General features: G+C 42.7%; 1 protein-coding gene across 1 annotated transcript in view; it reads left to right on the top strand.

The window, feature by feature from the left end:
- Window positions 1-4,472: 4,472 nt before the first annotated feature.
- Window positions 4,473-27,408, top strand: part of CUNH2orf92 (chromosome unknown C2orf92 homolog) — a 49,405-nt gene continuing 26,469 nt past the window's right edge. Inside the window, exons 1-2 of the mRNA XM_052743785.1 lie at window positions 4,473-4,638; window positions 17,615-17,803. Of these exons, the coding sequence (XP_052599745.1) occupies window positions 4,473-4,638; window positions 17,615-17,803 (355 nt within the window). The remainder of the gene's footprint in view (window positions 4,639-17,614; window positions 17,804-27,408) is intronic.

The following is a 27,408-nucleotide window of genomic DNA, read 5'->3' as shown; positions in this document are numbered from 1 at the left end:
CCAGAGCCTAGCCCAGATGTCATCAGAGAGGCTTCATCCAGCAACTAACAGGAGCAAATGCAGAGATCCACAGCCAAACATTAGGCAGAGCTCAGGGAACTCCACGGAAAAGGGGGAGGAAGGATTGTAGGAGCCAGAGGGCATGAGAGCACAGCCCACAGAATCAACTAAACGGGGCTCATGGGGCCTCACAGAGACTGAACCAACAATCAGGGAGCCTGTGTACGTCTGACCCAGGTCTTCTGCATATATGTTATGGTTGTGCAGTTCAGTCTTCTTGTGGGACTCCTAACTGTGGGAGCGGAGCCTATCTTTGACTCCTTTGCCTTCTCTTGGGACCCTTTCCTCTTACTGAGATGATTCATCCAGATGTGACATGAGGGTTTATGCCATGTTTGGTTGATATCCCTGGGAGGCCTGCCCTTTTCTGAAGGTAAATGAAGGAGTGAATTTGGCAGAGACGAGAGGTGGGGGGAGGGGCTGGGAGGAGTGAAGGGAGGGGAAACTTCAGTCAGGATGTAATATTTGATCGAAGAATAAATTTTAAAAAACTTCATATGATAAAAGAAAAACTTTTAGAGAAAAACTAGCAAATGCTTGTGGAATGTAGTATTTAATATGTATATATTAAAATTATTTAACATGCATATTATTTAAAATAAGCATTTTTGCATTAAAATTTTTATTTATACTTAAATGTTGAGTATTTAAAAACTGCATACACATATATATTAGAAATAGATATTTTTTCCTTTTTTTTTTTTGAGTCAGGGTTTCCCTGGCTGCCCTGGAACTCATTTTGTAGACCAGGCTGGCCTTGAACTCACGGAGATCCACCTGCCTCTGCCTCCCAAGTGCTGGGATTAAAGGTGTGCTTCCCCATGCCTGGCTTGGAAATAGATTTTTAAACAGTAATTTCTTTTAAACTATTTATTTTTTGAGCATTTCGTATGTATTTCGTATTTACACCATTCCCTTCCCTCTCCTCCTCAAACCCTGCCACTTTCCTCCCACTCCGGAAATTCATGGCCTCTTATTCTTTCACTATCGTTGGCGTGTGTGTGTGTGTGTGTGTGTGTGTGTGTGTGTGTGTGTGCGCGCGTGTGTGTGTGTGCAAATTTGTGAGTACAACCTGCTGAGATCATTTAGTGTTGCTCATACATGTTTAGGGCTGACCTCTTTGGATTGGGTAACCTACCAGGGCTTGACCCTGGAGAAGACTGGTTCTCTTTCTTTCAGTTACCATTGATTGCTTGTAGCTTTTCTAGAGTAGGTCTTGTTAAACACTAATTTCTAATTTAAATTCAAACTATTATTCTGTAATTATGCCTCATATTGACAAAGATTGCTCTATTATTGTAAACATTGCTTGTATTCAAAATTATTCTCTGTGTGTATCTTTGTGTGTGTCCTTGTGTGTGTATTTTTGTGTGGGTGTGCATGCATGCCATGTTGTACATGTGAAGGTCAGAGGTCAACCTGAGGTAGTAGGTCCTCTTATCCACCATGCAGGTCCTGTGGATTAAACTCAGGTCATCAGGCTTGGTGGCAGGTGCTCTCACCTGAGGAACCATTTGCTGTCCCCTAGACTGCTTTTTTTCTTTTCTTTTTTTTGAGACAGGGTTTATGTAGTCCTGGAACTTGCTATGTAGACCAGGCTGGCCTCAAACTCACAGAAATTTGCCTGCCTCTACCTCCCAAGTACCCTAAACTTCTTTTTTTGAGGTGAGAGTTCATACAAATAATGATATTCTAGCTATAGACTACAACAAAATATGCTGTGTTTTTACTATGATATTTCACATATTGTGAGATGTTAAGTATGAAGTAAAACACAAGCCAATGGGGTAGACATTTAGACCATCTTGGGCTGCTGTGTTTTTCCTTGTAGAGGCCAGCATTAGAAGTAAAAGAGATGTTGCCCAAGTTAGCAGTTATTTTTCCTTTTACTCATTTGAAGTTGGATATTTTCTGTCTTCTATCTTTGCTAAGGGTGTGAGGTGTGTGTGTGTGTTTGTGTATATGTGTTTGTTGTGTGTGTGTTTGTGTGTATGTGTGTGTGTTTGTGTGTGTATGTGTGTTTGTGTGTGTATTTGTGTGTGTGTATGTATGTTTGTGTGTGTGTTCTAGTTCTTGTTTTCTTGAAGCTATTTTAGAGAAATAAGCTCTCTCTGATGTGATGGGTTGAATTGTGTCCACATTTAGATGCTGAAATCCTAACCTTGGGGCCTTAGAATATGAGTGTATTTGGATTTAGAGTCTTTACAGAGGTAAGAAGTCAAAACGAGGCTACAAGGGTGGACTGTAGTCCAGTGTGGCAGAAGATGTCCTACTAAGAGGCCACTGGACCCAGATGTGTATGGAGGGAAAATGATGTTGCAGACACGGGGAGCAGATGGCTGCCTTCAGGCCAAGTCCTGGAAGAGATCTTCTCCCCTTGTCCTGCAGAAAGACCCAGTGTTGTCAACACCTTGATCTCAGACTCTGGTCTCCAGAGCAGGGAATACATTTGTTGTTTACATCACTCATTTTGTGGTACTTTGCTATAGTGGCTGTAGCAAGCTAATACATCAAGGTTAGCAAGAGTTCTGTGTCTATTATATGTCATGTATGCATGTGGTGTATGCACATGTGTCTCTGACTCTCCTTCTTGTTCCTTTGAGGCAGGGTCTCTCACTGAACCTGGAGCTCTCATTTTCAGTTAGGTTTGGCTACAAGCCCCAGCAACCCTGTCTCTGTCTGTCTTAGTGCTATGGTTACAGGTATGCTCAGGACCATGTTTAGCTTTTATGTGGGTGCTGGGATCTGAACTCCAATCCAAATGGATACATAAGCTTGCACAAGTTCTCTTAACTGCTAAGCCATGTCTCCAGCTCTCCCCACCTCTCTCTCTCTCTCTCTCTCTCTCTCTCTCTCTCTCTCTCTCTCTCTCTCGTCTTCAGAAGATCTCCTCCATCCTAGCCATTTCACACTGTTTATCCCCTGGCCATAGTCACTGCACATACAGGGATGGCTACATAATTTGTGAGACTAGCACTAAAGGAAAAAAATACTAGAAAATAGCCCAGCGCTTCTAAAACTTAATAGAGGACATAGTGGCCTATGAGAAATGGAATAACTGCATCAAAACATTTATGCTCTTCTTTTCTTTTCTTTCTTTCTCTTTTTCTTTTTTTTTTTGAGGCAGGGTTTCTCTATGTGGCCCTAGCTGTCCTGGAACGCACTCTGTAGACCAGGCTGGCCTCGAACTCACAGAGATTCACCTGTCTCTGCCTCCTGAGTACTGGGGTTAAAGGTGTGCGCCACCATGCCTGGCACATTTATGTGCTATTTTTAAATTATGTGCTTTATTATCTTTTGGGTGCTATACTTTTATTGTACAGGGTAGGCCAGTTACCACTGTGACAAAATACTGTATGCAGCCAACTTAAGAAGAGATGTTTACTGTGACTCCTAGTTTTGCAGACTCCAGTCCATGGACCCAGTGCTTTTAGGCATGTGGTAAAACAGAACATCATGGTGGGCAGTAAGAGTACTTGATAGTACAAGCTGCTCCCCTTATGATGGCCAAGAAGCAGAATGGGTCAGGGTCCCAATATCCCCTTGTCTTAGTCACTATTCTGTTGTTGTGAAGAGACACCATGACTATGGCAATTCTTATAAAAGAAAACATTTAATTAGGGCTGGCTTACAGTTTCAGAGGTTCAGCCCATTATCATCATGGGGTGGAGCATGGTGGCACACAGGCAGACATGGTGCTGGGGAAGTAGCTGAGAGTTCTTTATCCAGATCCACAGGCAGCAGGAAGAGAGAGACACTGGGCCTGGCATGGGCTTTGAAACCTCAAAGCTGCAATGACATACTTCCTTCAACAAGGCCACACCCATTCCAACAAGGCCACACCTCCTAATCCTTCTCAAGTCATGCCATCCCCGATGACTAAGCATTCAAATGTATGTGAACCCCATCCCTGTTTATCCCACCTCTGGTGATTTTTCAGCTAAGTCTCGTCTTCTAAAAGTTTGACCATCTCCAACAGTACCATGGACTGGTGACCAGATCTTTAACATGTGGCCCTTCCAGGTTCAACCTTTAGTGAATGTGATACCTTTGTGTTTTCTTGATGCTGAGGATCCAACTCAGGGCCTCATATATGCCAAGCAAGCTCGTTACCACCAAGGTACATCCTGCCTGTTAATGTGATGTATTATCAGTACAGTATTCCTGGTGGCTCTAGCTGCTTTCTGTTGGCTTTAGAGGCCACAGTGGAGTTTGTCCTGTGTATCCTGAGTCCTGTTGATACATTCCCATCTTCAGGTCACAGGGCATGCAGGACTGAGGAAGGCCTCAGAGAACCAAGCAAAGAACAGAGAGACTATCTGAGGGCCACTAGCATCCCACTTGGTCCCTGACTACAGACACACTCCTTTCCCTGTGTTCTGTATGACCTCACAGAACACAGATTCCACACCATGCTGGAACTCAAGGCTGTTGGGTCTTCGAGAAATCTAGGAGAATGGTTCTTCCCTGATGGTGTGCTGGCTGTGGCAAAGATGAGCGACACTGTGTTCTTCTCCTTTGTTCTCTACCTGGGCAGCCAGTGGGGCGGAGAGCCTCACTCTATCCCTGTGACTGAAGGTATCATCACAAGTATATTGTCATGGCAACTGGAGGGATGGAAGACTCACAGGGAGCCTCAGCTAGGCCAGCTGGTGGGCCCCTCCTGCTGGGATGGCGAGCCCTCCTCCTGTCCTGCTTTCTCTCCTTTCCTCAGTTCACCATGAGGCTGGATTCCTTGGGAGAAGGGCATAGCATAAGGGAAGTTGTTCTTTTTGGTTTATCTACCTGTTGATGTATCCTCGAATTCTAGCGCTTCATAAGAGGGTTTCATAATTAGAAATGTCAACTCTTTATTATAAAATATTTTCCAACATCTCAGAAGTAGAAAGACCAATAGAAAGAACAGTTATGCACAAATCATCTCAATCTTATCCACACATACATATTTTAAAAATTAGTATATACTGAGCTGGATGTGGTGGCACATGCCTTTAATTCCAGCACTCTAGAGGCGAAGGCGAGAAGATCTCTGTGAGTCTGAGGCCACCCTGTTCTATATAGTGAGCTCCAGGACAGCCAGTACTACATAGAGAAACGGTGTCTCAAAAAAACCAACCCAACAAATAAATTAGTATATATGAATTATGCAAACAGGTTCATTATATTTTCATACTTGTGTTTGTTTATATTCACCTGTTACCTTCTCTTGTTCCCATCCCACTCTCACCAATTCCCTTCCTCATCCCAATTAGTCCCTCTTGTAATTTCATCTCTTTAAAACAATAGCCCAGCGGATTTCACTAGGGTGCTTACAGAGGGTGGGCGAGGAGTTGTCTGGAGAAGTGCCTTACTAGTGGCTACACCACTGAAGAAAATGTCCACCCCTACCCCATAATCATTAACTGCGGATAAATCCTCAGGGAGTGGGTGAGACATTGTGAGCTCGTTCCCCCTCCATGACAGGATGTTGGCTGGCCTAATGTGGAGATTTTATGCCGATAATTATGGCCGTTGTGAGGGCAAGAGAGTGAGGCCACGTCATACCTGGAAGTCAGTGTTCCACACATTCGACACCTTCCTCCAGCTCTTACATTCTTTTCTCCCCTTCTGCAAAGTTCCCCGAGGCTTGGAAGGGATGATGTAGATGCCCCATGTATGGGTGAGAATTCAAAACTCACTATTCTCATCACGTTGACCGACTATGAGTCTCTGCAGTTACCCCTGCTCACTGCAGAAAGAAGCTTCTCTGATGCCGACAGCAGTGTTGTTCTATAGACATTAACACAGTTACCTGACAGGCCCATCCGGACTGTTGAGCAGAGCTATAGCAGTAGATTCTACACTGGAGCCCATGACCTCCCCAGCCGTGGGCTTTTGACCAGGCTTAAGGTACCAGACATGAATTCTCTTCCCTAGAGCGGGCCTCAGATCTGATTAGAATCTGCTTGGTTGCCCGCATAGCAGACCTGCCACTGTTGTGCCAGTGAGTATAATTCTGAGTGGCTAATTGGTAGTGTAGCACGCAGCATCCTCATCTGAGCAAGACTTGATGACAGGAGCTGTGGAGCTGGCTCACCGATGAAGAGGACCCCAGTTTGATTCCCAGCACCCACATGGTAGCTCGTAAGAAAATCCGTATCTTCAGTTCCAGGGGCTCTGACACTCGCACATGGTATACTTGCATACACGCAGGCAAAACATTCATACACACAAAAGAAATAAATAGAAAACAACAAGGACAGTTTCTCCCCAGCTACACTTGGAGGGCTACTGGCAGAGGGCACACTTCTGGTCTAGCCCAGCTTGATGTCTCTAGGTCTTGCTACCAGAACATGTGCTGTCTTCAGTAATAGGATCTTACCATTAATGGTGAGCAACCAGCAGTAATGACAGTTTTCTATAATGTTATGGCAGCCCACTCTTGGCACTGAGACTTTCCATGAAGAGCCCATGCCTTCCGGAATAGCTTTATACATCCATACAAGGTACCTCCAAACTGTTTGAAATTTTTTATTTTCAAAAGTAGCTTACCAAAGGCCAGCAAGATGGCTCAGTGGGTAAGGGTGTTTGCTAACAAGCTTGATGATGTAAGTTTGATCCCCAGGACCCAGGTGGTGGACAGAGAGAAAGGACTCCTGCAAATTGTCCTCCTACCTCCATGTGTACATCATAACATACATATACACAAAAAAATTAAAATTAAAAAAAATTAAAAAAACTAAGCTTAGCAAATGTCATTTTTTTTTTCCGAGACAGGTTTTCTCTGTGTAATTTTGGTGCCTGTCCTGGATCTCACTAGATCCGCCTGGCTCTGCCTCCCGAGTGCTGGGATTAAAGGCGTGCGCCACCACCGCCCAGCTCCTTCTTGACTTTTTGAGACAGAGTCTCCCTATATAACCCTGGCTATCCTAGAACTTGCTGTGTTGATCAGGTAGGCCTCAGACTCAGAGACTTGCTTACTACTGCCTGTCCAGTGCTGGACCTAAGGGTATGTGCCACCATGCCCAGCCAACATAGCCAATTTTTTGATGGGGTTATTCCTTCTCTTGTTTAGGTTTTTTTTTTTTTGTTTCTTTGTATATTCTATACATTAATCCTGTACCACATGCATAGCAGGCAAAGAACTTCTTCCATCTACAGACTGTCTTTTTCTCTCAACTCTTTCCTTTGCTATACAGAAGGTTTTTGATTTCTTGAGGTCTCATTTGTTGACTGGTGGCTTTATCCTGTGAGGGACTGGAGTCCTGGTCAGAAAGTCCTTCCCTGGGCCTCATCTTGCAGTTCCTCCAGCAGCTTCAGATCTTTAAGATTTTCGATTCACTTGGAATTGATTTTTGTTGAGAGTGGGATTTACAAATGTAGTTTAATTTTTCATTCTACACGTGGCTATCTGGTTTCCTAGCAGCATTTGTCTAGGAGGCTGTCTTTTCTCTAACATATATTTTTGGCACCTTTGTCAAAAATTATGTGGTGGTGCTTGTGTGGTCCTTTACCTGGTCCTTCTGTCCACTGGTTAAGTGAGCACTTGTGCAGCACTGCCATGCTGTTTTTATTACCGTAGCTCTGTAAGATAACTTGAAATCAGTTGTGGTGATGCCTCCCGTACTTTTGTTTTGTTCAGGTTTGCTTTGGGTGTCTGGGGGCTTTTGTGTTTCCATAAGATATTTTAGATTTTTTTTCTAGTTCTCTGAAGAACGACGTTGGAATTTCGATTGAGATTTCATCAGACCCTTAGATGGCTTTTGGTTAAGACGGCCATTTTTACAATATTAATCCTCCTGATCCATGAGAATGGGAAACCTTTCCATCTTTTAGTATCGTCCTCAGCTTCCTCGATGTTTTCACGTCTTCATTACAGAAGTCTTTGGCTTCCTTGGTTAGGTTTTGTCCGTGGTAATTTTTTTTAGCCTATTATAAATGGTGTTGCCCTGTATTTCTCAGTATGTTTGTCATCAACAGATGCGAAGACTACCGGGTTTTGTTTGTTAATTATGTACCCTGGCACTTCTGAAAGTGTTTATCAGTTGTAAGAGTATCTTGATGAAGTCTTTAGGGTCTCTTATGTATCATAGCATCCGCAAATAAAGATAACTGAACTTCTTCCTTTCCTATTTGCATTCAATTTTTTCTTCTGAAAGTACTTCTTTAACCTGTTTCTCTCGTCTTATGGCTCTAGCTAAGATGTCTAGTACTCTACGGAGTGAGAGTGAAGAAAAGTGGCACTCTTGTCTTGTTCCTGATCTTCATGAAAATGCTTTGAGTCTTTCTCCATTTAATGTGATGCTGGCTATGGCTAGAGGTTTGTCATGTGTAGACTTGATTGTGTGAGGACATCTTTCATTCTTAGTCTCGTCAGGGTTTTATGAAAAGAAGTTGGATCTTGTCAAAGATCTTTTCTGCATCTATTGATATAGTCATGTGATCTTTGTCCTCAAGTCCATTTATGTTATTGGAGAAGGATATGTGGTTAGTTCTTTCTTAAAGGTCCTGTAGAATTATACAACAAATTCATTCAGGCCTAGATTTTTTTTTTTTTTCGTTTTTCGAGACAGGGTCTCTCTGTGTAGCTTTGCGCCTTTCCTGGGACTCGCTTGGTAGCCCAGGCTGGCCTCGAACTCACAGAGATCCACCTGGCTCTGCCTCCCGAGTGCTGGGATTAAAGGCGTGCACCACCACCGCCCGGCTAGATTTTTTTTTTTTAAATGAAGGCTTCAGTCCAGTTGCTTGTTGTTGATCTCTTTAAAAGCATTTGCCCCATTTGTTTTAATTTATTAACTTTTGTAGGTCATATGCCTCTAGAACAGTTCTTCTTAACCTTCCTAATGCTGTGACCCTTTAATACAGTTCTTCATATTGTGGTGACCCCCAACCATAAAGTTATTTTCATTGCTACTTTATAACTGTAATTTTGCTACTGTTATGAATTGTAATGTAAATATCTGTGTTTTCCAACAGTCATAGAGGACACTTGTAAAAGGGTCACCACCCCCCCCCCCCCCATTGAGAATTGCTTTTCTAGAAAGCTAGTCCTTCCTTTTAGATTTTCCAGTTTAGCAGAATACAAGTTTTTAAACATGTCCTCATGATTTTCTGAACTTCATTGTTATCTTTTGTAATGTCTCCCTTTTCACTTTCATTGTATTACTTTAGGTTCGTTTTTCTTTCATTTAGTTTCACAAAGGGTTTGTCAATCATGTTTATCTTTTCAGAAAAAGAAAGTCTTGGTTTCATTGATTCTTCGTATTTTTTTTTTCATTTCTTCTTCATCAGCTTTTGTCCTGATTTTAATTATTTCTTCAGATCTACTGATTTGAGGGTTGACTCGTTCTTATTTCTCCAAGGCCGAAGGTTTATTTGAGATCTTTCTGATTGACGTAGCCACTTATTCCTGTGAACCTCACTCTTGGGACTGCTTTCACTGTCTCTCATAGGTGTTGGTGTTGCGGTGGTTTGAATGAGATTGGCCCCCACAGGTTCATAAATCTGAATGCTTGATTCCCAGCTGGTAGACTGTTGGGAAGGATTAGAGGGTGTGACCTGACTGGAGTAGGTGTACCCTTGTTGGAGGAGGTATGTTCCTGGGGGTATGTTTTGAGGTTTCAAAAGCCCACACCAGGTGCAGTCTCTCTGTCTCTCTCTGCCTGATGTCTGCAGATCAGGATGTAGTTCTCAGCTACTATTCCAGCACCATTCCTGCCTGTGTGCCACCATGCTTCTCACTGCGATGATAATGGTCTAACCCTCTAAAAGTATAAGCAAGCCCCCAATTAAGTGCTTCCTTTTTTATAAGAGTTGTCTTGGTCATGCTGTCTCTTCATAGCAATAGATCAGTGACTAAGACAGGTGTCTTGTGTTTTCATTTTCATTTAGTTATAGGATTAAAAGATTCTTGATTTATTCAGTGCTCTATCATTCAGTGACTATTATTCAACAGTGTGTTGTTTAATCTCCACACATTTGTAAGTTTTCTGTACTCTTTCTAGTTACTTTTTAATCTTTATTCCACTGAGATCTTATTTACTACAAGAAATTATTTAAATTTTCCTTTATTAAGAGTTGCTTTGTGTCCTAAAATATCATCTGTTTTAAAGTTCCATGGGCTCCTGAGAACATGTATTCTGCAGTGTTTGGATTGAATGCTCTGTAGGTATTTGCTAGGTCCATTTGACTATAAAGTTATTTAACTCCAGTGTTTCTCTATGTTTTTGTCAGTATGACCTGTTTATTGGTCTTGGTAGGGTATTGAGGTCAACCACTATTGCCATGATGTTGTTAATATATGACTTTATATCTTATAATTTATAGTAAGAGTTTTATAATTTTTTAAAAATTCTTTGTCTGGTGTTTCATTTAAGTCCCTCTCAGTGGTATTACTCTAGGCCTGGTAGTTTTTAGGTTTTTCATATTGTATTTTTGCATTGAGACTTACCCAGCAGGAGTTAGGTCACTGGTTGAATTTATTTATTTTATTTAGGTCTCTTTTCTTCTCTCTCTTTTTTTTTTTTTTGGTTTTTCGAGACAGGGTTTCTCTGTGTAGCTTTGCTCCTGTCCTGGAACTCACTCTGTAGCCCAGGCTGGCCTCAAACTCACAGAGATTCGCCTGGCTTCTCCCGAGTGCTGGGATTAAAGGCGTGCGCCACCACCGCCCGGCTCTTTTCTTCTCTCAATGGAAGTGTTTTCAGTGTTCTGGAAGGACTAGGTTGTAGGAGGATTGAAGTATCATTTTCCTCTCTTAGACCAATATTCAGGGCTCCAGGCTTTGTCCTCAGTTCTCCTGCTTCATTATCCAGTGATAGATCCACTATAAAAATAGAGTAATAATGGACTAGAAAACATTACCCCTATATGTCAATCATTTTAGGGAGTCAAGAGACACTAATAGTACTGTGTGTACTAATATTCATTATTGTGGGTGTGAGTTGATGAAAAGGAAAAAATAGTGTAAGACTAGTGATTAATAGTGGGATGATAAAAAGAGAATAAGAAAATAAATATGAAGGATAATGGCAGGGGAAAAGTGAGTGTAGATAGGAGAGTTTTGTATTTACTTATTTTTAATTGTGTGTGTGTCTGAGTGCATGCGCTTGAGTACAATGTCCATGGAGGCGTCAGATCCCTTGAAGCTGGACTTAGAGGCAGTTGTCAGCTGCCTGACGTGGGTACTGGGATTTGAACTCAAATCTTCTGGAAGAGCAGCACACGCTCTTAACCACGAAGCATCTCTCCAACCCGGATGAGGGAGTTTGGGCTAAAGGTGGACTGAAAAGAGAGGTATAGATGTACCATCACATAGCATAGAACAGGACGGTCTCTCTGGAGGCTGATCGGAGACTATACACACCAGACTATAGATGGTCTTTGGAAGGAAACAGGAAAAGTAAGGGAGAGAGGGGGGCAGGAAGAAGGAACACTAGAACAGAGCAGGATCAAGCTGGCCTGTTCCACTCACACTGGGTATTAAGTAAAGAACAGACACAGAGGGAGAGAGAGATAAAAAGGATATGACCTGATTGCTGGACTCCATCTAGTGACTCTTTTGTTTCCCTGACATTTAGAAGCTGCTGGGAACTTCTCCATGATGGCCATCCTATTCTGCCTGTGATGGCCAATCTTGGTTGTCAGTTTGACACATCTGGGAAGAGGGAACGTGTTGACTGAGGAATTACCTTCATCAGACAGGCCTGTGGGCCTGTGGAAGAGGGAATGTGTCGACTGAGGAATTACCTTCATCAGACAGGCCTGTGGGCATGTCTGTGGGGTACTTTCTTGGTTAGTAATTATCGAAAGAGTGCCCAGGACACTGGGCTGTGTCACCCCTGAGCTGGTAGTCCTGGGTTTTAAAAATCTAGGTGAGGAACACAGGGGAGGCAAACCAGGAAGCAGCTTGCCTCCGTGGCTTCGGTTCCTGACTTCAGGTTCCTGCCCCAAATTCCCTTAAGGATGGACAGTAAACTGTAAGATGAAATAAGCCCTGTCTCTCCCCAAGCTGCGTTTCTTCGTTGCATTTATCAGCAACAGAAAGCCAGCTAGGAGGTGCCTCCACTTTTGAGGGTTTTTGGAGTGAGCTGCTGGCATGCCATACTGTGTGAGCAGTGAGGTGGGTCCCTGGTGTTCTTTGAGGTGATTTGGTCTTGGCCCCACTGGGTGCTGTGTGAGAGACGTTGAACGTTCCTGGTGCAGGCATGTGGGGAGTGGAGGTGTGACGTTGCCTGGTGGCTCCCTTCCATCTTAGCTGGCTTGCTACTCTGCCTCAGCTTCTACTGACCTTGCAAGACTGATGTGTGTGTGTGAAAAGCGCTTCTCTACAATGTTCTCTCTGCTTCTCGGGCAGCGTGTGTCCACTCACTTCATTGTTCGTTCTTGTGTTCTGAGACAGGGTGGCATGGGCTGACCTTGAACTTGTGATCCTCCTTCCTTGGCCTCTTAAATGCTAGGATTACAAGTGTGTGTGCCACCCCACCCACTCACACACACACAGAAGTTTTCAAATGACAACCTAAGGGGGATATCATCAACAATAAGAGTTACCTGTTGACTCGGATCACTTGAGCAACATAGTAATACCTTATCTCAAAAAAAAAAAAAAAAAAAGAAAGAAAGAAAAAAACGAAAGAGAGAAAGAAAGAAAGAAAGAAAACTACCCCTTAAAAGCAGTATAGTCCTGTGGTGTTTAGTGTATAAACAGAGTAGTAAATGACAATTACCTATTTTTACAACATTTTTATTACCCCTAAAAATGACTTTGTGGTCATTAGTAATTATGATACTTCCTGTAAGTAGAGTTACATGACATGTGGGCTTTGTGCCTGCCATCTTTCCCTTAACACATTTCCAGGTCCCTTCATGTACCATGTGCTTCTCTGCTATTTCTCTTCTTTTCTTTTTTTAAAAAATTTTTTTTTTTTTAGTGTATATGAGTGACCTGTCTTCAGGGACACCAGAAGAGGGCATCAGATCCCATTATAGGTGGTTGATGAGCCACCATGTGGTTGCTGGGAATTGAACTCAGGACCTCTGGAAGAGCAGTCAGTGCTTTTCCCTGCTGAGCCATCTCTCCAGCCCTCTGCTCTTTCTTATGATTGAAGGATATTCTGCTGCCTTTGTTTATCTGTTTGTCAGCTGGTGGACATTTGGGCTGCTCTCATCTTTTGACTTGCATGAATAACATTGTTATGGACACAGATTTTCAAAACCAATGTCCTTCCTTGGTTTTCGTGGTCTTGCATCATTTGGAAACAACCTTGCTGTTTGCTAGACCAATTGGCTGACCACATCCCATGGGCTCCTCTCAGGATGAAGCTATTGGGTCTGTGAGAACATAGACAATCGAGCTTTGGTGGACGAAGCTCTGGTCTTGGTCCCCAACAGCTAAGTACACCAGTTACCAGAAGAGTATCACCTGCCAAGGGAGACAAATGCAGCATTGTTTACACAGCTCAGGGGAGGCATTGGTCTCTTTCGTTTATTTATTTGTGTGTGTGTGTGTCCATGGGACATGTGTACCCTGGACATGTGGAGGTCAGAGGACAGGTTGCAGGAGTAGGTTCTCTCATCTTACTCTGCGGAGTCTGGAGATTGAACTCGGGTTGTTAAGCTCGACAGCGGCACCATTGTCTGGTCAGCTGCCTTGCTGACACCCTCGGAGGCATTGTTTTAAGCGGTCCGACTTTCAGCCACAATGACAGCCGGGAAAGAGGACAAAGGACATACTCTTTTCGGGATATGCAAAAGTCCAATGGGTGAGATGGTCCAGCGGGTAAAGCGCTTGCCCTGCAAGCCTGCTGATGTGAGTTCGATCCCCGGAACCCACAGGAAGATGGGAGGAGAGAACCGACTTCACAGGGTTGTCTTCTGACCTCTGCATGCACACGCCACGGCACACGTGCCCACACGTCATCCACAGACACAATCGTGAAGTGTTTAAAAAAAAGTGTAAAGATATCCACAAGGCTCCTGTGATCAGTTCCTGATTGGCCTTGCGCAAGCGCTTCATGATTCTCCTGCCTCTCGGAGAAACAAAAGCCCTGGTTCTCTTACTTTCTAGAAAGCCATCACACCTAGAAAGCCGCCATACCTAGAAAGAGTTTCCGTGTGAAGACCTGGCCACCATCCAGGCGGAGTGGGATGTGTCTGTAGCCTAGTTTCTTGGGAGACTGGAGTAAGAGAACGGCTTGAATTCAGGAATTAGGTCAGCCAACAAAACAAAACAAAACCAAGAAAAAACCCCAAAACAAAAACAACAACCCATTGACCATTTTCCCAGTTGGAAGCCTCGTGTGTGCAAACACACTTGCTTCGTCTACAGACCCAGGTCTGTTGGCACACCATGCTCAAGGGGTCCTGTCACTAGCTTTGTGCTGGAGCTTCAGATTCTTAGGGACATTTCATGAAGGCTCTGTGACAGAATCGCTGGTGCTGTGTTCTGCTGACCGCTTGCTTTGAAAGGGGATGGGTTTCCTGCTGGGTTTGCACACTCCGAAAGAAAAAGTTAGCCTTGACCTTGAATCAAGGAAATCCATCCAGACACTGCTCTATCACACACTCCATGAGGGAAACCCTTAGCTCAGTGCTGGAGCACGAGGAGCATAAGGCCCCGAGTGTGCACCTCAGCAACCCCTTTCAAAAAAAAGAGCCTGAAGCCGGGCAGTGGTGGCGCACGCCTTTAATCCCAGCACTCACGAGGCAGAGACAGGTGGATCTCTGTAAGTTTGAGGCCAGCCTGGTCTACAAAGTGAGTTCAAGGACAGCTAGGGCTGTTTGTTACACAGAGAAACCCCCATCTCAAAAAAAAAAAAAAAAAAAAAAAAAAAAAAAAAAAAAAAAAAAGAGCCTGATGGGCTTGGGAAGTCGCTCAGCTGTTTGCCTAGCATGGCCAAAGCCATGACTCTGGGTTTAACCCTCAGCACTGTGCAAGCCAGGCATGGTGGCTCACATATGAGGTCCCAACATTTGGGAGGTGGAGATGGGAAGATCAGAATGTTGTACGTTTAAGGCCAGCCCGGGATACATGACACCAACCCCACCTCAAAACCCAGAACCCAAGCAACCAACCCTGTGGTGGCTTAGATCTCCACAGGTTGCTGAACTCCTCTGGCAGTTCATTCTCCTCCCCGAGGCAGCCCCAAGTGCCAGGGGGGAGTCTAAATCTCAGCCCACAGAGGTTTGCAGGAGATGGTTGACCCGAGCTCCTTGCATTTACATCTTTAACTTTCTCAGTTGTTCAGGACAACGTTAGAAACAGCGCACGGCTGTAATCTAAGCACTTGAGAGAGACAGACAGGAGGATCTGGACTTCAAGGCCAACCTGGGCTGTAGAGGGAATCTGCTGGGCAAACTCTGTCTTAAAAAAATAGAAAGATGAATAAAGGAAGAGACTAGGAAATTTTATCAGCCAAGACTACATAGTGAGACCCTGACTTAAAACCAAAACAGCCCACCCCTACATCCTCCCACTCCTGTGTCACAGCGAACACACACACACACACACACACACACACACACATACACACACACACACACACACACACCAACTTGTGCTTAATAAAAGGGCTTCGAAGGGTTAGCCTTGGCACCCTGAGCATCCTCCCATGAAGACGAGGGCACAGGGAAATAACGTTTTTGCCTACTTCTCCCAAACTGACCAAAGTGATTTGATTCCTTATCCACATCGTTTTAGCTGGGAAACTTTTATTTGAAAACCCTTCCGGTTAAAACAACCCAACAAACAGAAAAACCAAAATAACAAACACTCTGAAATGTGCTCTCCTGCTTCAGCTTCCCTCGGAGCTGAGCCCTGGGCATAAGCACTGTTAAGAGCCATTGGTGATAGCTGCACAGAAGAGAGTAACACTGAGTGAGCCGGACGCTGATGGTGATTCATACAAGATAACACTGACCCTCTCTGCAGCGGAGAGTTGTGCATTGTGGGAACTTCTTCCTTTCTACCCACTCCCCAGCCATCTTGGTAGCTGCTCTTGGTTTGGGGTTCCTAGGTGGGAGGATGGAGGCCACAAAGAAGATGAAGTCTCTGGATCGGGTCCAAGGATAGGGTACATGCAGGCTCTGAAGATGCTCAGACAGGGTGAAGGAAAATGCTGAATTGGGAAATCCTTTAGTGTGCACACTGGCTGTCGTTGATCCCAGTGATTCTGGTATTATTATAATAGTGGCATGCTAGAATAGACACAAGACCCAGGAAGAGGAAACCATGTGACAGTTTGCTTTAATAAATTGACCAGAGCCTGCTGAAAAAGCAAAACCAAATAAAAAGCTAATGGTGAGGGGTGCAGAGGGTAGGACACACTGGCAAACTTTACCCATCACCCTCTTCTCAGCCTCCTGTGGGTGACACCTATCCCAGCAGCCCTCAGGTAAGAACATCACCCTTTAGAGCAGTGATTCTCAACCTTCCTAGTGCTGTGACCCTTTGATACAGTTCCTTAGGTTGTGATGACCCACAACCATAAAATTATTTTCATTGCTATTTTGTAACTGTAACTTTGCTACTGCTCTGAATCATAATGTAAATATCTGTGTTTTCTGATGGTCTGAGGTGACCCCTGTGAAAGGGTCATTTGACACCCCCAAAGAGGTCTCGACTCAGGTTGAGAATGGCTGCGTTGGAGCCTACTGCCCAGTCAACAGAGCTTAGTCCACGCACTTTCCTGCAAAATACTTCTCTCAGGATGTGTAAGGGCTGCGGCATGGCATGCATAGGGCTCCAGGTCCAATCCTCAGCATCCCCAAAACAAACCTTGCAAAGGAGTATTGACTTAAAGACAATGTAGTGGTCCCCTATGGACTTGTGGTTTTGCTTTCCATGATTTCTGTTACATGTCTGAAAATACGAAATGGAAAATTCCAGAAACAGTTCATAATTGGCCCACTTGGGCCATCTTGGTGGGGGGGGCTGCTTGTTCTCTTAATAGTGGCCCCAAAGCCCATGTAGTGTTGCAGTCGATTTAAATTCACCAGAGAAAAGAAATGAAGCACTTCTTTTAAGCGATAAGACAAGTATTTTTGAGTATAGGAAGAAAGGAATTGAATGTTGCCGTTGATAAGATGTACAGTTGGGATGAACTGAACTCGGGCCAGGTGCTCTACCACTGGACTTTAGTCTCAGCCCCCGAGTGACTCTTCTCTCCATGCAGTCGTGAAGGAGGCAAACCAAATCAGTGCCTGTTTGGTATTACACCACAGACGGCAAGAGTTATGGCTACCATACATGATAAGTAACAGTCAAAATGGAAAAGACAGTATAAGTACATATAAGAGAAAACATACATGGGCTTTGGTACTGTCCACAGCTTCAGGTAGCCACTGGAGCCTTGGAATGTATCCTGCATGGTGGTGGTGGTGGTGGTGGTGGTGGTGGTGGTGGTGGTGGTGGTGGTGGTGTGATACATATAGATGGAAGTGATTTATTCACAGAGATCCAACTGCCTCTGCCTCCCAAGTGTTGGGATTAAAGGCGTGCGCCACCACCGTCCGGCTTATTTATTTATTTTTGAGACAAGTGTCGTATCATTCAAGCTGGCCTTGAGCTTCTCTGTAGGCAAGGTTGGCCAAGAACTCCTGGTCTCCCCCGATTCACCCCTAAGTACTAGGATCACAGGTGTGCGCCCTCATGCCTGCCTGACCGGGGAAAGATTTAATCACAGCCCATCTTTTTTTTCCCCCGCAGGTGTGAAGAATTTCTCCTCAAGTTCAAAGCATCTTGATGAAGATTTGGCTAAACTATTTGGTAAGTTGTCCTGTGGCTCCCAGGGCTGGATTTGAAGAAGTCACGTGCTGGTCCCTGGTTACTGTTCCTGGTGGTTTGGGCAGGAGAGAAGGCGAGCATTCTTCCACGTGGCTAAGAATCAGTTCCTCTAAGTGTCCAGGGGCCAAAAACGAAAGCAAATGGGGTGATCAACCAAACCTTGGGAACGTCTCTGCTTTTCGGATGGGGGCAGGGGGTGGAATCAGGCCCGCCATCTGGAAGTTCACTGAGGCGTGACCCACCTTAGCCCTCGGCATCGCGCCTGTCAGGATGATTTCTGCTTAGCAGAGAGTATGAGACCCCAGGCTGAGCTGGGAACCACCAGAGGGACGTTAAAGGGCACTTCTCCATGCCATCAGTATCAGATTCAGTGGAGGGGTATTTTTACAGCGCTAGGAGCCAAATCCAGAGCCTCATGCTTGTAGGCAGGTGCCTTACCACCGAGCCCCAGTCCTGTACAGTGTAGGTATCTGTTGTTTTTGTTTGGAGACAGGGTCTCATCATTGTTTAGCCCTGACCTGCCTCCCAGAGATCCATCTGTCCCTGCCCCCCAGTTGCTGGGACTAAAGGTATGGACCACCAGACCCAGCCAGTCGAGTTTTAAAGCCTTCTAGGAGACTCCAGGCTGAGAATTGCTGATGTACTACCAGCCCAGGGAGCAGAGGCTCAGGAGACTGTTCTGAACCACCGTGGTCTGCTGAGGGAGCAGAGGGGTGACAGAGACAGCCACCTTCTGCAGAGCAGAGAGTCTTGGTATGTTCTGTGGGTAGCCCTTCCTGGCAGGGCTCACTTCTTCCTCCTGAGGTCTGCCCAGCCTTGGCCTGGTGGTCTGCCTGCTTGCGCCCAGGTTTTTATTTTTGTTTTCCCTCCTCAGCTCAACTCTGGTTTTGCTGCTCTTTGTGAACATATCAGTATGTCTGGTCGTGTCTGGTCTACCCTCATACATGTCTAGGCGGCCCAGTGACACCATCCAAGAGTGCTTTCTTTCTCCTCTGTCTAAGTAGCTCAGTTTAGAGCCGGTTGCGTTGAGATCATCGGGACCTTCCCTGGCGATCGTGTCTCTTGGCCACAGGATGACTTCTGCAATTCTAGACATCACATCCAGACATCCTCCTTTCCAGGCAGGGGGAAGAAGAGATAGGGAAGTGCAAGCTCAGCATTTTTAAATTTTCTGTCCAAGCTGGGCAATGGAGGCACACCCCTTTAAACTCAGTACTCAGGAAGCAGAGATAGGCTGATCTCTGTGAGTTTGAGGCCAACCTGGTCTCCATAAGTGAGTTCTAGGACAACCAAGGGTGTATAGTGAGACCCTTTCTCAACCACCCTCCAAAATAAACAAACAAATAAATAAATAAAATATAAATAAATAAAATTTTCTATCTAGAGAAGCAATACTCTTCCTGGGTCAGTTGTCTTTTGGGGACCTCTGTGTGTTGTGCGGCCTTGACCTATCTGCCAGGGAGGGTGGGAAGGGAAGTTTCTTTGGGGGTGTTGCCTTTGAGGCTTCAACCACAGACTAGATGCAGGAGGAGGTGAGGGCATCTTGAGATGGAAAAGCATCGAGGCTATGACAGAGAACCCGGTCTTCCATCCTGTGTGAATGACACCTTTGTTTCCTGCGTGTCTCACCTTTTTTTCCCATTCTTACTCACATATTCCACAGAGCAGAGCACCGACCATGTCTCCAGCTGCTCTGGGGTTGATGCTAAATGAGCTGGTGGTGAGGTATTTGGCCCTGGGCACAAGCTTCACAATGACCCTGTGTTCAGTGCCCTACAGATACCCATTTCCATAAAAGCTCTCTGAGTTAGATCCTCCCACCCTACTGCCGAGGGCACCAAAGATCTAAGAGCTAGAGTTATTTGCCCAAGATCATGTTCTGGCAGGCATCAAACTGGGAATCGGGTCTGTGCCTGTTGGCCCCCACATTACAGCAGGCGTCCTAGCGTTAAATAAAGGAACAGGAGAATGGTATAATTGTTGGTTCATGGAGTCAGCTGGCATGTGTTTGCCCTCAGGAATGAGGCTCATTAGGAGAAAGGGGTTCCAGACATGAGAGAGTCTCGCCACAAGAGAGCGTCAGGAAGGAACCGTACAGCAGGTTAAAACCAGCACTTTAGGAGAAACTCCGCCTTACAACCTCCAGGGGCTTTAGGAAGAAGGTTCCTTAGTTATTTTTTAGTTGCTGTGATAAAAAACGGTGACCAAAAACTACTTAGGGAAAAAAAGGGTTTCTTTTGGCTTTTGGCTTCTGAGGAATCGAGTCGCTATAGGCAGAGAGGGCATAGGAGCAGGAAGCTGGCTGACCGCACTTGCGTCCACAAACAGGAAGGAGGGCATACACAGGCACACACACACACACACACACACACACACACACACACACACACACACACACACAGACAGACACACACAGACACGATTGACCAAAAAGTGGGGTGAGGCAATAAACTCTCAAAACCTGTCCCTAGTCATGTACTTCCTTTAGCAAGGCTCTACCTCCTAAAGCAGTGTTTCTCAACCTGCGACCCCTTTGGTAACTCTATCTCCAAAGATATTTACGTTATGATTCATGATGTAGCAAAAGTACGGTTATGAAATAGCAGTGAAAATAATTTTACAGTTGGGGGTCACCAGAACATGAGGAACTGTATTAAAGGGTTGCAGCATTAGGAAGGCTGAGAACCACTGTTTCTACAATCTTCCCAAAAAGGACCAAACTGAGGACCAAATGTTCAGACACACAAACCTATAGGAGGCGATGCTCACTTAAACCACAGCAGAGGGATAGCTTAAGAGAAAAAATGTCACCATGACAGGATGGTGGGGAGGCCCAGAGAAGAGAGTCTTTAGAGAAATCCCTTCAATAAAGAAATCTTGTTTTTATATCATTTCAGTGTGTGTGCGCATGTGTGGTAGGAAGTTCTAGCCATGTGATTTAGTCTTGGTAGAGCCTACATAACAGGAAATATGGAGGAGCCAGGTACTGAGTTGAACCATTCATTAGGAGCTGTAGAAACTATAGCACATCATGAGACAGGATAGCTTATTAACTTTTCATCCCAGGGTAGATCTGAGGAAGGTGGGGCTTGAGGGGATCGGCAGGGGGTGGCCTCTTTCTTCAGGTTGTGGGATCTGGCCCCTCAGAGTCACTAGCATCTTAAATGAGCTTGACCTAACACCAGGAGAGGCAATAAGGTCTCAAATGAAGAAATGATGTGTGTCTTGTGGAGATAAGAAACAGTTTTTGCTTGTACATGGTGTAGAATATTATTTTAAGATGTGTTACATTTGTTTATGCTGTGGAACAATTGTTTCATGATGCAAAGATGTGTTTCATTCTTTTATGTTGCATTTGTTTAACTCTGTGAAGCTGTGTTACTGTGCCTGTCTAAAACACCTGATGACCTAATAAAGCGCTGAACAGCCATTAGTGAGGCAGGAGAAAGGGTAGGTGGGGCTGGCAGGCAGAGAGGATAAATGGGAGGAGAAGAAGAAAGAGCAAGAGAACAAGGAGAGGAGGATGTTAGGGGCCAGCCACTCAGGCACACAGTCAGCCATGGAGTAAGATATACAGAAGAAAAGAAAACAACCCAGAGGCAAAAGGTAGGTGGGATAATTTAAGAAAAGCTGGCAAGAAACAAGCTGTAGATGTATCCAACCTTCCCATCAAACAATAAACACAGAACCAATGCAAAGAAGAAAGCCAAGAGGTCAGAGCCAAGAGCCAAAACCTTACCCTTCCTCCTGCAGTGGTCCTACCTCTCCGAACCAGAGCTACCCCTCTGTTAAAGTCTTTATATAGAGTTCCTGTCCTGCCTTCTCATTGGTTGTAAACCCAACCACATGACCGCCTCCTCACAGCCTGTCTGTATAGGCCTCCAGGTTTTCCATGATTGGTATTAAGATTAAAGGCATGTGTATCCAATAATGGCTGTATCCCTGAACACACAGAGACTTACCCAGCTCTGCCTACTAAGTGCTGGAATTACAAGCGTACGCTACCACTGCCCTGCTTTCCTATGGCTTGCTAATAGCTCTGACCCCCGGGCAACTTTATTTATTAACATACAAATAACATTTTAATACAAATAAAATATCACCATATTTCCCCTTTTCTATTTTAATAAAAAGGAAAAAAAAGAAAAAGCTTATAACTAATATAAGAAAAACTATATACAAAAGGACAATAACTATATACAATATATACAAGTAATAAATACCTAAACAATGTCTAGTCCATTTGTATTTGACAAATTCAGAGAAAATAATTTCATTATCTATCCTATTTTTGTAAGTCCAAAATGTATCCTAATTAATCTTCAACTATAACTAACTAACCTTCAACTATAACTAACTAATCTTCAACTCCCTCAGAGACCCAAGAAGGAAATAATATTAGCTAACAAAAATAAAAACAGGAAGTGCACATAAGCAACCTCCAAAAAATTTGTGAGTTGACAGAAACAGCCAGCTGTCTGGACAGTCACTTGAGGTTTCTCCGAAGTGCTGGGGCATCATCTTCAGCCTATAGGCCCAGCATATCCGACAGACTCATTTGTGAAGCAGGATGTACACAAGGTCAACAGTTCAACCTCACATTGAGTGAGAGTAGTCCATGTACCAGAAACACCTGAATTCCACCAGTGTCATGTCATGATTCAGGATTTCAAATTCTGGAAATTGATGATGGTTTTCCAACTCAGCTGTCCATTCTTCCTGGCTGTGTATATATATGGCTTCATCTCAGCATCCCATTCTTCTCCATATCCCTCCATCAAATGCCAGTCTACTATTGAGAGGCGTGAGCTTAGTTACTCTTCAAGAATAACTGTTTCAGCTGCTGTTCCATTGCACATCAGAGGCCATCGGCCCACTGCCTGTTCAGCTGCCTTCGAAGAAAAGGGCACTGTACCTTTTTCGAATTGTGAAGGCCACTTCAGGGATGGTGCCATATTGTCCTGGCCTCTGAAGATGCCTTTTGATAAAGCCATAACCACACTTGTTTTGGCAAGAATCAGTAATCCTTTGTTTTATGTCCTGTTTGTCCATTTTGTCCTGTTGATTCGAGGATACTTTGTTGTCCAGTGGCTAACTTTTGCCACAATGAAAGTTAACTCCATATGCAGGTTCTTCAATGCCCATATTTTCTCTGAAGTAGATTGGTACTGCCAGGAGCCGACATGTCTCATAGTCATAACAAAAAAGAAAAATTTTCTAAGTTATTAAAACATTTTAAATGCCATATTCTGTAGATCTCTGAAGGGTTTGAAGATAACCTGTCTATCTAAAATATATCTACTCAATCTTGAAAACATACCTATTATAATATCTAACTACTATACCTATTATAATATCTAACTACTAACTTTCATTTCTTTATATCCTAATAGTTGGTAATAACATTCAAGGATCAGAAAATTGCATTACATTGTTAGATGAATGGTACAATTAGAAAAATATATATAACATTTTCTAACAATATCAATTTCAATATATATAATTTGTATACAATATAAAACAATCCAATCCAATGTAAAGTATTTACATTTTTCTTTTCTTTCTTTCTTTTTTTTTTTTAATAAGAACCTTAAATCTAATCTCCTTTGCTTAGCCTTTTTCCTAACCCTTGACAACAACTTGTAACCAACCCCCCTAATCAATGAAAATTATCCCAGACCCAAAACCCATTAAAAGACCAAAAAAACCAACCGCCCCACACCACCTCTTTGGGAATGTGGGCGTCGTATTCTTGAAATTGCTTCCTGCTGGGTATGGGCGAAGGTATCTTTATCCTGAAAGAAAAATTTTAGGTTAATTGTCAAATTCTAGGAAAGGAAAATATATCCTTCGTTATCCAGTCTGTGTATAATGCCAAAATTCAGGGTTTATCTCAAATCCTTATTCAAGTAGTCTTTGAGACTGGATCATCTCAGCTAGCTCTTCTCAAAATTGCTCTGAGCACTTTGTAGTTCAAAGCTGATCTGTAGATGATGTTTGTCAGCTTAGTGATGTTATTATTGTCCACGTGGAATTGTTGTTGTTGTGGGGCCCCATCTTCTTCCTGGAGACTTCAGTTGATGTTAGGCCTAACCGTGATTTCCTGCAAAAAACTGATAAGAGACTCGAACACAAAGACTATATATGCGACTTTTTAGAATTAGTTAGTACTCTATATGACCATTTATATCTTAACAAAGTTTAAAATGTATATATATCTATATATATTGATCTTGTAAATTTTGATATAAAATTCATACTTTAAGAAAAGTTTAAAGAATCAGAATAGAATCAAAGAGTTGAGATTCGTAATAGAATAGTCCCTTAATTAATTTGGCTTTTCTCCTGTCCCATAGCAGAAGATGGCTCTTTTCCTCTGGCATGATACAGGGAGTTTGCATTTTCCTTTTAACAACATGCTTGAGTTTAAAGAAGGAGAGAGCCATTCTCCAACTCCAAAGTCAGCTTTAAATTTTAATTGAACTGGGACTATTAGAAGTTAAATAGTGTTAAATCTTTAAAGAAAAGCAGAAACAAACATTTAGGAAGACATAAAATTTTTTTAGATAACATACCCATACGCCATTTCACTCTGTTTCTTAGGATAGATGATTTGTTCCTTTTCTTCAGTTGTCTCATTTGTCCAGTGTTCTTCAAATTCGTTAACCTTCATTCTCCTAAAAGACAAAACAAAAACCTTTCCCCAAGGTTTTTTGGGGATGTTCCTTTTTGACAAGTTATCTGATTAAATGAAAAGGCATGTGTTACTGGTGTAAGTTAGTTTAAATTGGATGTTTACGATAGTTGATGAACTATCACCTCCTCTAATTAAGAGGTCTCTCTTGTTCAAATCGAACCTTTATCAATTTTGATGGTACCCACAGCTTATCTTCTCCTGTAGAAATAAAAGCAAAACCTCGTCCCCAATGTAACACATACCCTGGTTTCCATTCTGAGGTCAGCACATCCTTAAAGTATATAGGTTGATTTAATTCTGTAGTTTTTTCTATTATCCAATGTCTCTCTGCAGCTGTTGTTCCTTTCTCATTGGCATTGAGAAAATTCAAAGTTAATAGAGCATTATGTAGTCTATTTCTGGGGGTTTTTGTTACTCCTTTTTGTTTATTTAGCATATCCTTTAGAGTTCTGTTTGATCTTTCTATAACTGCTTGACCTGTAGGATTATGTGGTATACCTGTAACATGGTTTATATTATAATAAGCAAAAAACTGTTTCATTTTAACAGAGACATATGATGGAGCATTATCAGTTTTGATTTGTGCAGGTATACCCATAATGGCCATAACTTCTAGCAAATGAGTGATTACAGAATCAGCTTTTTCAGAACTCAAAGCAGTTGCCCATTGAAATCCTGAATAAGTATCGATAGTGTGGTGTACATATTTCAGTTTTCCAAATTCTGCAAAGTGAAACACGTCCATCTGCCAGATTTCATTCCTCTGAGTACCCTTTGGGTTACATCCTGCTGGTAATGGTGTTTGATTGTAGAAGGAACAAGTAGGACATTTCTTTACTATTTCTTTGGCTTGTTGCCAGGTTATGGAAAAATCCTTTTTTAAACCTTTACTATTTACATGATGTTTTTTATGAAATTCTGAGGCCTCCAGCACATTTCCTATCAATAATTTATCAATCTCATCATTGCCTTGTGCTAGAGGGCCTGGCAGACCAGTATGGGATCGGATGTGAGTTATATATAAAGGATGACTCCGTTTTCTGATTGTATCTTGTAATTGAATAAATAATGAAGTTAATTCTGAAGCATCGTGGATAAATTCTGCAGTCTCAATATGTAATACTACTCTTTCAGCATACTGAGAGTCAATTACTATATTGAGAGGTTCTGAAAAATCCATTAATACCAACAGAATAGCATACAATTCTGATTTTTGAACTGAATTATAAGGACTTTGAACCACTTTACTTAAATTTTCTGATTTATAACCTGCCTTTCCTTGTTTGTTGGCATCTGTATAAAATGTACGAACTCCAGATATGGGTTTTTTCCTCACAATTTGAGGCAAGATCCAATCAGCTCTCTTTATAAGATCAATTCTATTGCTTTTGGGATATTTGCTGTTAATTTCTCCCAAAAAATTACTACAAGCTTTTTGCCAAGCTTCATTTTCTATCCATAATTTTTCAATGTCCTCCTTAGTTAAAGGTACGACAATTTCTGCTGGGTCTATTCCTGCTAATTGACGAAGTCTCAATTTTCCTTTCCAAATCAAGTCAGAGATTTTTTCCACATAAGTTTTTAATTTTTTATTTGGTTTATTTGGTAAAAATATCCATTCCAATATAATATCTTCCCTTTGCATTAATATTCCTGTTGGGGAATGCCTAGAAGGTAAAATAACCAAAATGCAATCCAGCTTTGGATCAATACGATCTACGTGCCCTTCATGTACTTTCTTTTCTACCAAGGCCAATTCTTTCTCAGCTTCAGGTGATAATTCTCTTGGACTATTTAAGTCCTTATCACCTTCTAAGGTTTTAAACAAATTATTCAGTTCATCATTTTTTACCCCAACAATAGTTCTTAGATGAGAAATGTCTCCAAATAATCTTTGAAAGTCATTAAGAGTCTGTAGTCGATCTCTCCTAATTTGCACTTTTTGAGGTCTAATTTTTTGAAGTTCTATTTTATATCCTAAATAATTAATAGAATCTCCTCTTTGTACCTTTTCTAAAGCAATTTGTAATCCCCAGCAAGGCAAAATTTTCTTTACTTTTTCAAACATTCTTTCTAAAGTATCTGCATTTGAATCAGCTAATAAAATGTCATCCATATAATGATAAATTATAGATTTAGGAAATTTTTTACGTACCACTTCTAATGGCTGTTTTACAAAATATTGGCACAAAGTTGGGCTATTCAACATTCCCTGTGGGAGAACCCTCCATTGAAATCTTTTAACCGGTTGAGAATTATTATAAGTAGGCACTGTGAAAGCAAATCTTTCTGTCTTTTTCTTGTAAGGGTATTGAAAAGAAACAGTCTTTTAAATCAATAACTATGAGAGGCCAGCCTTTTGGTAACAGAGTAGGTAAAGGAATTCCAGATTGTAAAGAGCCCATTGGCTGAATTACTTTGTTAATTGCTCTAAGGTCTGTTACCATTCTCCATTTACCAGATTTTTTTTTTATAACAAATACAGGAGAATTCCAAGGGCTGGTTGATTCTTCAATATGATGAGCATTTAACTGTTCTTCCACCAGCTCTTGTAAAGCCTGGAGTTTCTCTGTTGTTAAAGGCCATTGCTGAACCCATACAGGCTTGTCTGTTGACCATTTTAAAGGTAGAGCTGTTAATGTTTTTGGAAGATTATCAGTTGTTGTGCCCTGTTCTTGTATGACATGGATGGCTGGTGAGCACTCATTAGAATAATATCTTTTAATATTTCTCTCAGAAACATGTACTAATTTATGATTTGTTTCTGAGATTGGAGGGATATTAATCTGAGTATTCCACTGTTGTAACAAGTCTCGACCCCACAGGTTCATAGCTATGTTAGCCATATATGGTTTTAATTTTCCTTTCTGTCCTTCTGGACCTATACATT

The sequence above is a fragment of the Peromyscus californicus genome, unplaced genomic scaffold (genome assembly GCF_007827085.1).
Source record: "Peromyscus californicus insignis strain IS unplaced genomic scaffold, ASM782708v3 Scaffold_19__1_contigs__length_69161282, whole genome shotgun sequence".
Taxonomy (NCBI): domain Eukaryota; kingdom Metazoa; phylum Chordata; class Mammalia; order Rodentia; family Cricetidae; genus Peromyscus; species Peromyscus californicus.
The sequence above is the reverse complement of the archived record's forward strand: the minus strand, read 5'-3'. Positions and strand labels throughout refer to the sequence as shown.